At 39.2% G+C, this 18,919-nt stretch overlaps 1 protein-coding gene across 1 annotated transcript; it reads left to right on the top strand.

Annotated features, from left to right (window-relative positions):
- Positions 1-10,024: 10,024 nt before the first annotated feature.
- On the top strand, positions 10,025-15,122 carry LOC138900420 (uncharacterized mitochondrial protein AtMg00810-like). Its single transcript, XM_070187165.1, has 2 exons — positions 10,025-10,669; positions 14,853-15,122. The coding sequence occupies exons 1-2, from the start codon at positions 10,025-10,027 to the stop codon at positions 15,120-15,122; spliced, it is 915 nt and encodes a 304-aa protein (XP_070043266.1).
- The last annotated feature ends 3,797 nt before the right edge of the window (positions 15,123-18,919 follow it).

The raw sequence follows: 18,919 nt of genomic DNA, 5'->3' as shown, positions 1-18,919 counted from the left end.
ACCTCCGGTGTGCAACGATCCACCCTTACTGGATGCTCTGTTTGCCTTAGATTTTTCACTCTTTTGCTTTCATTCGTTGGTGTTCTACTTCTCCAATAGTTGAAGCCAAACATCTTGACGTAACCATTCGGGCTTGCTCCACCTTTTCAAGCAACAAAATGAGTATCTTTAATCCTTTTCTAAGTTCTCTTCTCGAAATTAGCATTCACCTTAATTTCATGCTGAGGCTGCCATACACACTTAGTCTGCAATTAAAATAAAAGTTAGACGAACGGCAATAAATATTATATAAATTATATTTATCTGTACCTTAAATTGAAGCCATATTGTATTTACTTTGATCTGGTATGGTATCTCTCTCCAGGAATTTCACGGCTCATGAAAAATGGCTTCATAGATTCCACAACCATATGTGTGGCCTGAAAGGATGGCAAAAATCTGCATTATATGTAAAATAAATATTCGTTAAATCTATGTAGATCTTTATTCTAACAATTAAAAATAAAAAATTACTTACCCGTCCCCATGGGGTACGATAATCAACCGATGCAAATGATCATACTCTACAGTCCCACCAGCATACTGTCTTCGTAAAGGAGCAACTGAAGAAGTACTAGTATATGGGGATGCAACTATGTGAAAGCCTCCAATATCCAGGAATTCCACGGCTTATGAAACATGGCTTCATAGATTCCACAAACATATGTGTGGCCTGAAAGGATGGCAAAAATCTGCATTATATGTAAAATAAACACTCGTTAAATCTATGTAGATCTTTATTCTAACAATTAAAAATAAAAAATTACTTACCCGTCCAGGTGGGGTACGATAATCAACCGATGCAAATGATCATACTCTACAGTCCCACCAGTATACTATCTTCATAAAGGAGCAACCGAAGAAGTACTAGTAGATGGGAATGCAGCTATCTGAAAGCCTCCAATATCCAGTCTAGATACACTAGGAGTAGATGATAATGGAGTGGACGATGATGGAGGTACAAAAGACGAACCATCATGCTGACTAGCAGGGGCACAATGACTCAAAGGTGGCAAAGAAGGTGTGGGCATAAAATTAATGGTAGTGGAGGCTGAATTAACATTGGTCAGCATGAAATAATATTGTCATGTGCTAGACGGGAGGGGGTGGGAGGGCTCTGAAAAACTCAGGTGGTATTGAATTCGACCGAGAAGGACGAGGAAAACTAGGAGGAGGACTAATACTAGGCATATGTGAAGGAATGTGGTCACTTGTAGATGGCAAGGTATTTTTTTCTTAGATTGTTTTGGTTCTTTACCCGTAGAAGACATTTGTGCTATTTAAGTAAAACAAATATATTAATAAAAATTAACATATAATAATATAAAGCAATTCTTCTATATATTAATACGATTTAAGGAAGAACATACAAAAACACCAAAAACAAAACAATAACATAAGGAATAACATAATAAATCAAATAAGTCATAAACACACAAACAACTCAATCCTCATCGCTTTTTTTTTATTTTCATTATATAATCCTTCATCCTCGCTTGCTTCATATTTATCACTTGAATCTCCGTCCTCGTTTGCCATGGACGTTCCTTACTCATACTCACTTTGATTTGATCTAAGGATTGAAGGATCAAATTCTTCATAAAGGCCTTCACTATCATGCAATTCACATGCTAGTTCATCATCCACCATTACTTCAACACTTGAAATGTCATTCTGGTATGCTACATCTAATGCGTCCTCGACCTCAACTCTACCCACATACTTTATCACTACCCGCCATACAACCTTCTTCTTGCATAAATGATAAGGTGCGTAATATACTTGTTTCACATTTTGTGCAATGATAAATGGGTCATAGAGTCTATACCTCCACGTATGCTTTATTTCAACTATTTTATACAGAGGATGTACCTTTGTACCTCTAGTAGGTGTTGGATCATACCACTGACACTGAAATAGTACTAACTTTTTCTTCGGCCAACCAACACTATACTCGAGTTCTAATATTTCTTGAAGCACACCATAATAATCAATATCACTATCACCTTTCACACACATGCCACTATTATTAGTTTTTTACCCTTGGACCATTCTTCTATATGAAACTTGTACTTATTGACGGAGTACTTAGACATCATTCTGACTTTAGGGTTAGGTCCCCAAGCAATGTCACGTGAAAATGGATCATTTATGGCATTATCTGGATTATGAACCTAGAGCGAACCTAATAACAGTTAGAATTTATAAGGTACGTACAACTAATAATAATTTGCATTGAAACAAACTTCGCTAATACTTACAAAGTGTTTAAACCATTATGCAAACCTAGAATAAACATGCTCATGCCCATATGTACCCACAAATCAATTGTCCGACAGATTTGAAACTTTTATTAGTTAAAATGATTGATAATTGATCTTGAATGTAAGTCAACAATATAAATGTACACTTACGTATAATAAGGTTGAACCTCGAAAAATATTTATAGAACATGTGTTGTAGCTGACTTTAGCTCCATATTAGTCAAAAATCATGTTGGACTATGTTTTGGTCTGCCTTTTCCAGGTTGATTGAATATGAAAAAAATGGTGCCAATGGATCGGTATTGCCTCTATCATCATGCTGATCACGTCTATTTCTTAAATATGGCACATCATGTTCAAAATAATATGAACAGAAATAAGAAGTTTCTCTAGCCAGATATGCCTCACATATCGATCTCTCAATCCTTGATCTATTTTTCACGATACGCTTACATTTGTCAATCATCCTGCATATCATAATTTTAAGATAAAATAATATTTAACTAAAACAAGTAAGGATAATCGATTAAAGATAATTACCTCTCGAAGGGATACATCCATCTACATTGAACTGGCCCTCCTAGTCGTGCTTCTTGCGCAAGGTGAATTGGAAGATGTTCCATGACATCGAAAAAATCAAGCGGGAAATTTTTTGCCAACTTGTTTAAAGTTAAGTGAATGTTACTGTCCATATAAGCTAGGTTCTATGCCCTCAATGTGCTAGAGCACAACTCCTTGAAATATAAGCATATCTCTATGATGGGCTTCCATATTCTATTAGGCAAATCATTGAATGCAATAGATATCAAAGATTTCATGAAAATGTGACAATTGTGGCTTTTCATAGACGTCAACTTCCCTTCTTTCATGTCAACACACCTAGATAAGCTTGACGCATATCCATCAGGCATACTCAAATTATTAACCCAATCATAAATCTCTCTTCTCTCATCCAAAGTAAACGTATAACTGGCCTTAGGCTTCTGAATCTTATTGTTCAAGTATGTCAAGTACAACTCACTTCGCCTATAGTATTCTTTCAAATTCATCCTGGCCTTAATGTCAATTCTGTAACACCTTATTAACACGGGTAAACCCTCCAAATTATTAGATATTCGATTGGGACATCATTGTTGAGAAAATAAACCTTAGAACTCGAATTCAAGTGGATTCAACATCAAAAGGTAATATCTTCACCCTCTAATTTATTATAGTATTGGATTAATGATTATAGACTCTAATTTCATGAGATATGAGTTGATGGGTTTGATAAAAAATCATAAACGGTTATAGGTTTGGGTTGTTGATTATTAGTTAAGGGTGTTGTTTATCTTATGGGTGAGGAAGAATGATATTGATTATAGCAATTTGAGATTTTAAATTATCTAAGAGCAAGAGAATGGATTGTTGGGAGTAGAAACACCATTAATGAGGGCTATGAGACTTTACGCCCATAAGGTGTTTGATAAAATACCTAAGTGACCAAAACATGAGTATTATTGCTAATATGGAATCCCTTTGACTTGTATTGATAGTTGAAAGGGTTGGCGAACGTTGTATTACGCTCAAGAGCAGGAAGTTAAGGTATGTGAGGCTAACTCTTTATGTTTGGGAATGTTAATGATTCTTCCTATACTATGTTTCTTTTACAGCGTTACTAATTGCCTCAGAAATATAGTTAAGCCTAGTTTCTTGAATAGTTGCAGAACTTCTATTCTCTAGCTTCATAACTCGTTCATGACTTTCATTCTGAACATTGTGAGCTCAGTCCGTAATCAATATAGACTTGAGTTTGATGCCCATGAATCTCAGTCTAGATTACTCAACACGTCATAAACAGTTGAAGTTTTAGTTTTCATAATCAGTTCATGAATACATGTCTCAATCTAGTCCTATTCAGCATTCCAGTATCATGTAACTCAGTATGATTCAGTATTTCAGCATCACGTATTGCAGTATGATTTTTAGTTCCTGAATTTAAATTCTTAAATGTTGAATACCTGTATTTGGGCATGAGGCTACAGTTTATGCTTTATGCATGTTTGGACCTAAGGCCGCAGTTTATGCTTTATGCATCTTTGGGCCCGAGGCTGCAATTTATTTATTCAAATAAACAGGTGGTTCATCATTCAAAAAAGAGAGTATTCATATTCTTACTTCCTTTATTCAGTTCAGTTATCAGTTATCAGTTATCAGTTCGGTTATCAGTTCAGTTTCAGTTTCAGATTTTATAGTTCTTTTTTTTTAGTTGCTTTACATACCAGTGTAATTCAAATGTACTGACGTTCATTTTGTCCGGGGCCTGCATCTCACAATACAGGTAATGATTTACATGTTGACGATCTATAGTGCTAGGATTCTCGTACCAGCTATCAGGTGAGCCCCAGTTCTTTCGGGGCATTACCATTACTTTACAGTCTTTCAGTATTTACAAACAGTCAATATTTTCAGTACTTCATTACAGACTTCATAAACTAGAGTAATAGTTAGATAGCGTCGCATGCTTTTTATGTTAAGCAATGTTGACTACAAATATATTTCAGACTTATATTAATGTTTTCGAACTTCGATTAATATCATTCGGACTTTTAGTATATCAGCATGTATTAGTTTATCTTCCATATTCAGTATGTTATGATAATAAATGTTGATTCAGCCAGCCAGTTGATTCGCTCGGTCACATGTAGTCAGGCACCGGGTGTCGTGTCATGTCCAGGCCCAGGTTCGGGGCGTGACAAGGAGTTTGTTGTTTCTATCCTAATACTCTAGCCTCTTATTCAGTTGTAATTCATGAGCTCATATATTTCTGTCCTAATACTCTAGCCTCTTATTCAATTGTAATTCATGAGCTCTTATCCATTTTTGAATCTTGAATCTTAGACGAGAGCTTCAAAAATGTATAGTTCTACTGAGTGGATGTTGCTACTGTACTAATCATCTTATTATACCTTTTTTGTAGATTCTCAAAGTCCAATAGAACATATTGAGGAAAGCTTAAACCATGCTAAAAAGCTATCGAACTGGAGGACTTTGATGGATTTTCCTAGTGTAAGAGATCATGGGATCTATAGTTTAGTATTACTACTTTACTCACTATATAAATGCAAACTAAACCAATGTAATCCTCTTTATGGATATTCTAGGACGTGCCGGGTTTGTTGCATTTTCTCATAATGGAGAATGGGATCTGACTAAACTTCAAGCCTCATTAAATGCATACGAGCTAGCATTGAGTTTCAACTTTCTAATTAACACATCTACCGTTATCAGCTTGTTTCTGCGTCAACTTCTACTTCAGTAATTTTCTATCCTATTTCAGATACGAGATGAAGAAATGGAGATATACCCTGATCTGATATACGACTATGCCTTAGTAAGGCTATTAACTGATTTTTCACTTTTGAATTGTTACATCTGCTAATTAATCAAGCTACATTGACATTTGGTTTCAAGTAGGTTATTAATCTAGAAGAATTAATATTTAGATTCTAATGGCATCATTAAAAGATGCAGCTGAATTATTTGATTTCGTTTTTCAGGGCAAGAGTAAGGAAATGAGTAAGCGCAAGAGTGGAGGAACGAGGTTGCCTTCCCCCACATCATCACTCATGGATGTCAATTGTATGGATGTACATTCATTATAGTTATTTAGTTGAAAGTTATTAGCTATTTATTCATGAATTGAGCTAAATTGCTTTCATGCAGTGAAACCTTCATAAGAAAGAATGGACTTGGATCTCTTATCTGAGAGTTTTAACAAGGAAGTTGCAATCATAGGAAAAGTTATGTACTCAGTGAAGTTCCCTTTGTAAGTTATTTCGCCTTAGAAGAGCTAAAAGACTTAACCTTCATCACTCATTGTTATCATTTCCTTGGAATTTGAAATTTCATTGGTTAACTTAGCCCACTTTATGCTACCATACTTTTTGCTCAGCTTTTACTCTTATCTCAGATGCTATGCAATCTTTGATTCTGATGAGAAGTGCTTCGTAGTTACACTGCATGGGATATGAAGTGAAGCAGTAAGTATAGTTTTAATGCTCTACTTCTAGTGTCTCTTGGCATATTTTTCTTGTAGATCTCAATTGATAATTTGGTCTTGATTATTATACGTCCTAGTGTAGTATCCTTGATGTCCTAGTGTAAAGTTGTGTCAAGGATACTTCTAGATAAATATCAAAGATACTTCTAGAATTTCCTAGTGTAGTATCCTTGATATTTATCTAGTAGACACATCTAGATGTTCTAGAATGTTGTGGGAAGATAAGGTTATCTATTAGACACATCTAGATATTCTAGAGTATTGTATGTAAGATAAGGTTAACTAGATTTTTCTCGTACATGTTCTAGAATATTATCTAGAATCATCCTTAGAGAAGTATAAATAGGGGTGGCCTTAGGCATTTGTAACTAAGCCAAAATCAAGAAAGCCTTTATTTCCTAAACAAGTTCTCCTAACTAAATTCTCTCTTCTCCTTTCACGATTCCTCTTCTTTAGTTGAATCTTCTAATTTTAGTTAACGATCTTGGGCTGGCAGAAGGTCTCTAATAATACCTTTATTCTGCTATTCTTTACATGGTATTAGAGCCATAGTTGGATTCTAGATATAATTACAAGGTCGGGTTCGTGGTTGATTCAACTGGTTCTCTAAATGGATTTGGGTGGTTGCGCTAATGGACTGGGATGGATTTATTGAACCATTCCAACTACAAGGTATGTAAGACTTGAATGGAGTCATACCTTATTGGTGAGGATTTGTGGGAAGTTGTCAATGGGAGTAACACAAGTCCTCATGCCGATGCACCAAAAAATAGCAATGCGCGCAAGAAGTGGAAGCAGATTAATGCTAAGACAGAGTTTATCCTGAAGAGGTGTATCTCTCCTAATTTATTTGATCATATTATAAGGTGTAAATAAACTTATGAAATATGGAGGACCTTCGATCGACTATTCAACAAGAAGGATGGCACATGGCTACAAATTTTGGAGAATGTATTGTCTAACACCACTCAAGGTAATCTCTCTATCGCCGAGTATTTCTTGAAGATTAAAAATCTATGTTCCGAAATTTCTCTATTGAATCCGGACGAGGCTATCTCTGAAGCACGAATAAGAAGAATTATTATTCGTGGCTTAAAGTAAGAATATATTCCCTTCGTTGCATCGATCCAAGAATGGGTTCAACAATCATCCTTGGAAGAATTTGAGAATCTATTGTCATCACAGGAGCTACTAGCCAAACAGATGGCTGGTGTATCTGTCAAAGAAGGGGAAGGAAATGCTCTTGCTGTCGATAAGAGGAATTTTAAAGAGAAATCAAGAGATAGCCTGAACTCTCGATCTTCAAGTGGTTCAAGCTCGCCAGGAAAGAACGGGGAGTCCTATAACGGTAAGAAGCAAATAAAATGTTACCGTTGTGGTAAAGTTGGATACATAAAAAGATATTATCAAGCCAAAGAGAGAAATATGGCTCAAACCAAGAAAGTTGCTGAAGAAGAAGAAAAAGAAGAAAACTGGGGAAAGTATTTCGCAGCAGAGACTCGAGCAACAAATGCCATTGCTTCCATAAATGTTGAAAGAGACTGGATAGTGGATTCAGGATATGGGCACCATCTCATTGGAGATCAATCCAAATTCTCCATATTTTGTGAATACAATGGATACGATGTCATTGTTACAGCAGATAATACAGTCCATAATGTGGAGAAGGAAGGCATTGTTGTAATCAACGAGAAGCAAAAAGACGCTATCACCCTCAACAATATCTTTCATGTTCCAGGTATGAAGAAAAATCTATTTTCAGTTGCAAATGCTATAGATGCCGGAAACTATTTGCTATTTGGCTCACGTGATGTGAAGCTCCTCCGAATTATCAAGGTGCTCAAGGCAGATATCATTCACTCAGGTAAGAGAGTTAACAATTTATATGTCTTATCTGCCTCTAATTCATATATTGAGAAGATGAGTAGCAATGATAACACACATCTTTGGCATGCTAGACTTGGACATCTTAGCATGGATAAATTAAAAGCCATGGTAAAATTGAATCTAGTAAAAAGATTACCTAACTTAATAAATTTTGGTGGAGGCGAGGTTTGTGAAGGATGTCAATATGGAAAGGCACATCCTCTTCCATTTGACAGATCCCTCTCAAAGTGCAATGCCCCACTAGAACTTATTCACAGTGACTTGATGGGGTCAACAAGAACTCTTTCATTCTCAGGCTATTATTATATGCTAATTTTCATTGATGATTTTACTAGATTCACTTGGGTTTATTTTGTGAAGCACTAGTAAGAAGTTTTCAATAAGTTTGTGGAGTTCAAATAAACAGTTGAAGGCGAACTAGTTTCTAGAATAAGGCGGCTGCAAACTGATAATGGCGGTGAGTTCACTTCAAATGAATTTCTTTCATTTTGTCATCAGCATGGCATTAAAAGAGAGCTCACATGTGCTGATACGCCACAACAAAATGGATTGGCAGAAAGGAATATCTGACACTTAACTGAGACATGTAGGAGTTGGATTCATGTAAAGAATTTACCTAGAGCATTGTGGGCTGAAGGTTTGAAATGTGCAGTGTATGTGATTAACATGATGCCGTTTTCTCCTAACAATATGAAGTCTACCCTATGAATTAATGTTTGGAGAAAAGCCTAACGTTAAACACCTCAGGGTTTTTGGCTCTATTTGTTATGTTCACATTTCAAATTTCAATGGAGCAAGTTGGATGCCAAGGCAAAGAAATGAAGCTTTGTCGAATATGATGAAAGAAAAAAGGGATGGAAGTGCATGGATCCTAAAACTAATCTCTTTGTTGTCTCAAGGGATGTCATATTCGACGAAGTGTCTTTGTATTATGGAGCTACGTTGGATGAAACGAGTTCAAAAACCTTGAATAATGGATCTTCAAGCTTGTATATTGCAGGTGCTTCTCTAGACGATGCAGCTGCCGAGGAGTTAAGAGAAAGGGGGAGCCCTGGACCTCAACAACATGAAACACAACAAGAAGATGATTCATGTGGTTTGGGAAGGCCAAAAAGAACTATTATCAAGCCAGCTCGCTTCAGAGATGAAAATTTTGTCAGTGCGTATTCCAGTTTCTTTGCAAGACCAATTGATGATGAAAAACCTTCCTCATTTGAATAAGCTTAAGGAGTCAAAGAGTGGGATATTTCTATGGATGATAAAATAGAGGCTCTGATAAAAAATCAAACTTGGAGCCTTGTACCAATGCCGAAAGGTATACAACCCATTTCTTGTAAATGGGTTTACAAATCAAAAGAAGAGCAGATGGAATCATAGATAGATATAAAGAAAGGTTGGTTGCTCGAGGGTTTTCTCAAAATTATGGCGAAGATTATGAAGAAACCTTTAGTCCAGTGGCTAAGATGATCTCAGTCCGAGTTGTGCTAGCCTTGGCAGCCTCGCATAGTTGGAAGTTATGGAAACTTGACGTAAAGAATGCTTTCTTATATGGAGAGCTTGACAAAGATATTTATATGGAGCAACCACCCGGGTATGTCTCTAACTTACATCCTGATTATGTTTGCAAACTTAAGAAGGCCCCTTATGGCCTCAAGCAAGCTCCACGAGCATGATATGAAAAAATTGCTCAGTATCTATATTTTTGTGGCTATGATGCATCACATTCAGATACTAGATTATTTGTTAAAAAACAAGGAGACTTGCATTGGTTGTTCTTTTGTACCTGGGTGATATGATAATAATAGGAAACAATGAAGATAACGTTGCTAGGCTTCAAGATGAGCTTTCCATAAGATTTGACATCAAAAAGTTGGGAGAGCTACATTATTTGCTTAGCTTAGAGATTACAAATATGAACAAAGGGATCTTTGTCACTCAAGAAGGATATGCCAAAAAACTTGTTGACAGGTTTGGATTGAAGCAAAGCAAAACATGTTCTATTCCTCTTGAGATAAGTACAAGGTTAAGGCGGGACAAATGCTCACTTCTTACAGATCCCAAACCTTTTCGAGCTCTTATTAGAAGTCTCATGTATTTGACTATTACAAGGCCAGGCATTGCCTTCTCGGTGGGATATGTCAACAAATTTATGCAAAGGCCAAGAAAGCCTCACTTAGAAGCTGCAAATAGGATTCTAAAATATATCAACTCAACATCAGATATGAGCTTGTTCTTCCAGAAGAAGAATGATTTGGTGTTAGCTGGTTATACAGATGCTGATTTTGGTGGTGATTCGAATGATCGAAGATCTACATCGGGCTATATTTTTCTCTGTGGTGGAACAAGTGTTTCTTGGTGTAGCCAGAAGCAAGAATCAGTTTCCTTGTCAACCACGAAGGCAGAGTATAAAGCAGCCACTCTTACTGCTCAAGAATGTGTATGACTACAAAGACTTGCATCTACCTATATCAAAGCCAGCTGTGATCTTTGGAGATAATCAAAGTACCATCAAGCTTGCAAACAATCTAGTATTCCATGCAAGAACTAAACACATTGAGGTAGAACATCACTTTATTCGGGAAAAGGTTTTTATGAAGAACATCATTGTACATGTTCTAGAATATTATCTAGAACCATCCTTAGAGAAGTATAAATAGGGGTAGCCTTAGGCATTTGAAACTAAGACAAAATCAAGAAAGCTCTATTTCCTAAACAAGTTCTCCTAACTAAATTCTCTCTTCTCCTTTCAAGCTTCTTCTTCTTTAGTTGAATCTTTCTATTTTAGTTAACGATCTTGGGCTGTCAAAATGTCTCCAATAATACTTTTCTTCTGCTATTCTTTACTATATTAATGCACACAATTATGTTTACCGTCAACTTACCATAGAATGTTGTTTTTGTTCAGTTGCTTCATTTCCTACCTAACATCAACATTACAAGTTATGATTTAATAGATGAAACAAGAAAATCAGGTTACAATATTGGCCCCACACTGCACCTTTGTTGATTTTTAGTGGGAAGTCAAGGTAAACTGCCATCAATAATATATTTGTATTATTTTGCATTCTTTGCGACTCCAAAGTTCCATTTTGAGTTTTTACTCAATTTCTGTAGAACTATGTCCTATGATATAGACCAAACTTTTTTTCCCTCCTAATTGATACTTGTTACTCTCTTTTACCATAGAGATACAACTTCAAGTCTGTCCAAGTGAATTTTCTGGATAAAGTCCGTGTAAATGGAGAAAATTTGCCTCATAATCTTGCAGTTCGTGAACCAGTCCGCCGATACATCAGGAGTCTGTAATTTTCTATGTGTGAGACAAGCAAGTTAATACTACTTAAATTCCTATATCCTTGTAATGTTTACTCTAAACAGAATATGTGTACTGAGATAATAAGTTAACACTAATGTGTGTGAGAAACAGCAAGTTAATACTGCTTCTTATATAATAGCAAGTTAATACTTATGTGTGTGAGAGATAGCCAGCTAATACTGCTTCCTATACTATAGCAAGTTAATACTTATGATGACCCGATAGGTCATCTTATATTTTAGAATCTAATTCTGTGCTATGAAGTCTTAAATATCTCATTCTAGCTTTTCTCGATTTGTGTGCGTAGTCCGGATGTTTTTCCGGAAAGCTTTTATGATAAAAACTGAGAAAATATAAAATTTTTGCCTTAAAATCTATTTGAGTTGACTTCGGTCAATGTTTTGAGAAAACAAACTCGAATTCATATTTTGACGATCCCGTAGGCCCATATCATTATTTGGAACTTGGGCGTATGCCCGAAATCGAATTCGGAAGTCCCTAGCCCGAGTTATCGCGCTTTATTGAAATTTGAAAGTTAAAGGCTTAATGATTTTAAAATATTTGACCAATATTTGACTTTTTGGATATCGGGTCCGTATTTTGGTTCTGAAATCCGGTATAGGTCCAATACTATATTTATGACTTGTCTATCAAATTTGGTGAGAAAAGGGGTTAGTTTGACGTGATTCAGACGTCCGGTTGTGAAATTAAAAGTTCATGAGTTTTCTTGAAAATTTCCTTTGATTTGATGCTCAATTCGTAGTTCTAGGTGTTGTTTTGGCAATTTGATCGTGCAAGCAAGTTTGTATGATGTTTTTAGACTTGTGTGCATATTTGGTTTGGAGCCCCGAGGGCTCGGGTGAGTTTCAGATAGGTTACAGAGTGGGTTTTGGACTTAGGAAAGTGATGGTGTGCTTTAGTTCTAGTTCAGGCCTCGGACCTCGCAATTGCAAGGTCAGGCTTCGCATTTGCGACCTATGTCAGGTTCGCATTTGCGAGCTGCTTCCTCGCAATTGTGAAGAGTAGCTGGGCACCACATGGTTCGCATTTGCAACCAATCCTTCGCAATTGCAAAGTGGGACTGGGGGGACAGTGATCGCATTTGCGATCAAATGATCGCATTTGTGGAATGGCCACTGTTCGCAATTGCGAACAAATCATCGCAATTGCGATGATAGCAGAAAATGTGGGACTTCGCATTTGCAAAGAAAAGCTCGCATTTGCGGGGTTTCCAATTATGAACCCTAGGTCACAATTGCGAAATCTGCGACTGGTCAAGTATGAGTTAGACGGGATTTTCTCTCATTCTTCAAATTTTCAAAACAAGAAAAACCTAGAGGCGATTTTTTCAAGAACCCTTCTTCCCCAATTCATTGGTAAGTGATTCTAACCTATTTTCTTTCAATCTTTCATTACATTTCATAAGATTTCAACCTAAAATCTGGTATTTCATGGTGAAAATTGGGGGTTTAGGTAGAATTAGGGATTTTAATAAAATTAGAATTTAGACCTCAAATTGAGGTCGAATTTTGAAACAAATTACACAACCGGGCTCGGGGGTGAATGGGTAATCGGATTTTGATCTGAATTTCGGGTTTTGACCAAGCGGGCCCGGGAATTGACTTTTGTTGACTTTTTCAATAATGACCTAAATTGAATTCTTTGCAATCGTGAGTAGTTCCTAAGGCTTAATTTGAGTCGTTTGGCTAGTAATTTGCTAGATTCTATTGGTTCAGAGGCTGGTTTGAAAGGCAAAGCTATGATTGAGCTTTGAGTGGACCTTCGGAGCGAGGTAAGTATCGTGGTTAACCTTGACTTGAGGGATTAAGACTTATTTGTCTATTTTCTACATGGTTAGATGTTGGGTACAACGTATATGTGAGGTGACAAGTACTTATGTGTTGTTGTCGTGTTAAAGCATACAAGTGGGACTTGTTCCTTGCAATTATTGCTTACTTTGATCATGTTATCCATGCTTAGACTAGTTATTTGTTAAATTGATCGTTCTTATCGTGTTTATGGGCTTTTGTGATAATTGAGTATTGATTTCAAGTTGAGATTGGTATTGTGGAACCGTTGTTGAAGTAAAGCTAGTACTTGTTGATCCTATCTCCCTATTATTACTTGTTCATTGTTATGTGGTAAGGGAGAGTGTTAATGCGCGAAGGGTGATGCCGTGCCGTATGTGAGTGTTAAAGCACGAAGGGTCATGCCGTGCCATATTATGAGTGTTAATGCACGAAGGGCCATGCCGTTCCATATTGTGAGTGTTAATGCACGAAGGGTGATGCCGTGCCATATTGTGAGTGTTAATGCACGGAGGGTGATGTCGTGCCATGTTATGAGAGTTAATGCACGAAGGGTGATGCCGTGCCATATTGTGAGAGTAAAAGCACGAAGGGTGATGTCGTGCAATTTTCTTCATTGTGTTTAGTTGTTTTCACTGGTTAAAAGCATGTTGACTGTTCTGGTTATCATTTTCGCTATATCTCTTATATCTTGTGCCCCTTTAGCATGTCCCCCTCCCAATAGTACGTGTTTAGCTTTTATTTGTTGTTATCTTGCGCATATACTATTATCTGTACATATTTATTATGTGGGTGTCTTGTCATAGCCTCGTCACTACTTCGTCGAGGTTAGGCTCGACACTTACGAGTACATGGGGTCGGTTGTACTCATACTACACTCTGTACATCTTGTACAGACTTTGGTACCGACCCTAGCTGTCCGTGAGGCGTAGCAGCTTGGATTTGCTCATTGGAGACTTGAGGTAGATCTGCTGGTATCTGCAGACCTTGGAGTCCCCTTATATTTTCCCTATTTTACTGTTTCTTTTCGTTCAAAACAGTTGTATTTCTTTCAGACTCTGTTTGTAGAAAATCTTAGAAGCTCGTGAGTTGTGACTCCAGATCCGGATTGTAGTAGATATTATGGGCATATGTGTTATTCCGCACTCAGTTTTGTTTCATTTTGGCTTAATTGACTTTATTTGTTGAAACTGAATAACAATTGACATAACGGTTCTCTAACGTTGGCTTGCCTAGCAAGTGAAATATTAGGTGCCATCATGGTCCCGGAGGTAGAAATTCTGGGTCGTGACTAGTTGGTATTAGAGCACTAGGTTGCCTAGGTCTCACAATTCACGAGCATGCTTAGTAGAGTCTGGAGGATCGGTACGGAGACATCTGTACTTATCTTCCAGAGGCTATGAAATTTAGGAACAAATTTCACTTCTATTCTTCTCTATCGTGGGATTTTTTTTTCTCATTGCTAATTAAACCCTTCTACTCTTATTCTCTCGCAGATGGTGAGAACATGTACTGCATCTTCAGCTGAGAAGCAACCAGAGTCCCCTGTGGCAGCTCCTACGAGGGGCAGAGGTCGAGGCCGATGTCGTGCCAAAGGCCGAGGCAGGGGCAGAGCTCAGCCCAGAGCTCGAGCAGTAGCACTAGCAGTGGAGCCTCAGGTGGAGTTTGATGAGGAGGTTCCAGCCCAGACTGTGCATGTTGGACCTGCTCAGGTCCCGGAGGGGTTCATCGCCACCCAGTGCTTCAGGATGCTTTGGTCTATTTAGTGGGCCTTATGGAGAGTGTGTCCCAGACTGCTACATTTTCCATGGCACCAGCCGTCTCTCAGGATAGAGTAGGAGCACAGACTACTGCTACTCACACTCCGGAGTAGATGGCTCCCCAGTATCAGACTCCAGCAGCTCAGCCAGTCAGAGTAGTTCAGCCGGTTGTTGTGGCACATGCTGGTGATGGGCCAGCTATGTCTTCTGAGGGCTTATTGAGATTGGACAAGTTCACCAAGATCTTTCCAGTTCACTTCAGTGGTGCACCTTGTGAGGACCCACAAGATTATCTTGACCGCTGCCATGAGGTTCTGCGGAACATGGGGATAGTTGAGACCAATATGGTCGATTTTACTGTGTTTTAGATGATAGGTTCCGCCAAAAGATGGTGGAAGGATTTTGTATTGACCAGACCAGCTGGGTCGCCTGCTCTTACTTAGGACCAGTTATCTCAGATATTTCTTGAGAAGTTCCTTCCCGTCACACTGAGAGAGGATTATCACAGGCAGTTCGAGTGTCTCCAGCAGGGCAGTATGTCTATCATTCAGTATGAGACTCGTTTTGTGGATCTGGCCTGTCATGCTATTCTTCTGCTTCCTACCGATAGAGAGGGGGTGAGGAGGTTTATTGAGAGACTTGCTCAGCCTATCAATTTACAGATGGCCAAGGAGACCGGGAGTGAGATTTCTTTTTAGACGACTGCCAATGTCGCCAGGCGAGTCAAGATGGTTCTTGCACAGGGGGGAGGTCAGGGGTCTGACAAGAGGCCTCGTCATTCCGGTGGGTTTAGCGGTGCCTCGTCTGGAGGTAGGGGTACTTTTGGTAGAGGCCATCCTTCCAGGCCATTTCATTCAGCACTCCAGGTATTCCACAGTGCTTCAGGTGGCCGTGGCCCTCGTATGCCTTATTCCGACCAGCTAGTCTACAATGCACCACCAGCTTCTATTAGTGCACCTCCGCTCCAGAGTTTTCAAGGTGGTTACTTAGGTTAACAGGGTCAGTTCCAGGGTTAGCAGTCACAGCAGCCGAGGTCCTGTTATACTTGTGGTGATCCGAGGCACATTGCTAGATTTTGCCCTCGTGTATCGAGAAACTCACAGCATCAGGGTTCTCGTGCCACTGTTTTGGCACCGGGTGCTTCACCGCCCGCTCAACCAGCTAGAGGTAGGAGTCAGGCCATTAGAGTTGGAGGTCAGGCCCCTAGAGGTGGAGGCCAGTCAGCTAGGGCCCGTCCTAGAGATGTAGTTTAGCGTGGTGGGCCCCAACCCCGATGCTATGCTTTTCCAACCAGGCCTGAGGCTGTGTCATTTGACGTTGCTATCACATGTACTGTTTCAGTTTACAGTAGAGATGCTTCAGTTCTATTTGATCCGGGTTCTACTTATTCCTACGTGTCATCCTATTTTGCTTCATATTTAGTTGTGCCTCGTGATTCTTTGAGTGCTCCTGTGTATGTGTCCATACCTGTAGGAGATGTTATTGTTGTAGATCGTGTTTATTGCTCGTGTGTGGTTACCATTGGGAGTCTTGAGACTAGTGTAGATCTTCTACTACTCGATATGGTAGATTTTGATGTTATCTTGGGTATGGATTGGTTGTCACCTTATCACGTTATATTGGATTGTCACGCCAAGACAGTGACCTTAGCCTTGCCGGGGTTGCCTCGATTAGAGTGGAGAAGGACTCCTGGACATTCTACCAGTAGGGTTATCTCTTACATGAAAGCTTGGCATATGGTCGAGAAAGGGTGTCTAGCTTATTTGGCTTATGTCTGCGATTCTAGTGCAGAGGTTCCTTCATGGATTTAGTACCAGTTGTCCGTGAGTTTCCAAAGGTGTTTCCTGTGGAGCTGCCGGGGATGCCACCCGACAAGGATATTGACTTCTGTGTTGATTTGGCTCCGGGTACTCAGCCCATTTCTATTCCGCCATGCCAGAGTTGAAAGAGTTGAAGGAGCAGTTGCAAGATTTTCTTGATAAGGGCTTCATTAGATCTAGTGTCTCGCCCTAGGGTGCGCCTGTGTTGTTCATCAAGAAAAAGGATGGATCGATGAGGATATGCATAGATTATCGGCAGTTGAACAAGGTCACCATCAAGAACAAGTATCCATTGCCGAGGATTGATGACTTATTTGACCAACTTCAGGGTGTCAAGGTGTTTTCAAAGATCGATTTGAGGTCTGGCTACCATCAGTTGAGGATTATTACATCCGATGTCACTAAGACAACGTTTCGAACTCGGTACGGGCATTATGAGTTTCTAGTGATGTCATTTGGGCTGACAAATGCCCCAACAACATTTATGGATTTGATGAACCGGGTGTTCAAGCCCTATTTGGATTCTTTTGTGGTTAGATTCATTGATCATATCTTGATTTACTTCAGCAGTCGAAAGGAGCATGAGCAGCATCTTCGGATTGTACTTCAGACTCTGAGAGACAGTCAGTTATATGCTAAGTTTTCAAAATGCGAGTTTTGGTTGGATTCAGTCGCTTTCTTGGGGCACGTTGTATCAGCAAAGGGCATTTATGTGGATCCTAAGAAGATTGAGGCAGTTTAGAATTGGCCTAGGCCCATTTCAGTCGCGGAGATCCAGAGTTTCTTGGGTTTGGTGGGCTATTAACGTCGGTTTGTGAAGGGGTTCTCATCTATAGCAGCCCCATTGACTAGGTTGACCCAGAAGGGTACCCTGTTCAGATGGTCAAATGAGTGTGAGGTAAGCTTTCAGAAGCTCAAGACTGCCTTAACTACGACGCCAGTGTTAGTGTTGCCCACAGGTTCAGGATCTTCTATGGTATATTGTGATACATCTCGTATTGGACTTGGTGCGGTATTGATGCAGGATGGCAGGGTGATTGCATATGCATCTCGATAGTTGAAGGTTCACGAGAAGAAGCACCTTGTTCATGACTTAGATCTGGTAGCCATTGTTCATGCGCTGAAGATTTGGAGGCACTATCTTTATGGCGTGTCGTGTGAGGTATTCACGGATCATCGAAGCTTGCAGTATTTGTTCAAACAAAAGGAACTCAATTTGAGGCAGGGGAGGTGGATGGAGCTATTAAAAGACTATGATATCACCATCTTGTATCATCCCGGGAAGACCAATATGGTGGCCGATGCCTTGAGTAGAAAGTCAGCGAGTATGGGTAGCCTTGCGTACATTCCAGTCGGTAAGAGACCGCTTGCATTAGATGTTCATACCTTGGCCAATCAGTTCGTGAGATTGGATGTTTCTGAGCCTAGTCGTGTTCTAGCTTGTACAATCACTCAGTCTTCCTTGTTTGAGCGCATCAGGGTGCAACAGTATGACGACCCTCATTTGCTAGTCCTTAGGGACACAGTGCGACACGGTGGTGCCAAGCAGGTTACTGTTGGAGATGATGGAGTTTTGAGGATACATGGTTGTATTTGTGTGCCTAATGTGGATGGACTTCGTGAGTTGATTCTTGAGAAGACCCACAACTCTCAGTATTCTATTCATCCGGGCGCTGCAAAGATGTATCAGGACTTGCGGCAGCATTATTGGTGGAGGAGGATGAAGAAGGATATAATTGCATATGTAGCTCAGTGTCTACATTGTCAGCAGGTAAAGTATGAGCATCATAAACCTGATGATTTGCTTCAGAAGTTAGAGATTCCTGAGTGGAAGTGGGAGCATATCACTATGGATTTCGTTGTTGGACTCCCACAGACTCAGAAGAAGTTTGATGCAGTTTGGGTCATTGTGGACAGGCTAACCAAGTCAGCGCATTTCATTCCTGTGGCAGTTACCTATTCTTCCAAGCGGTTGGCTGAGAT

Source organism: Nicotiana tomentosiformis, chromosome 10 (assembly GCF_000390325.3).
Source record: "Nicotiana tomentosiformis chromosome 10, ASM39032v3, whole genome shotgun sequence".
Lineage (NCBI taxonomy): Eukaryota > Viridiplantae > Streptophyta > Magnoliopsida > Solanales > Solanaceae > Nicotiana > Nicotiana tomentosiformis.
This window is presented reverse-complemented; position numbering and strand designations above follow the sequence as displayed.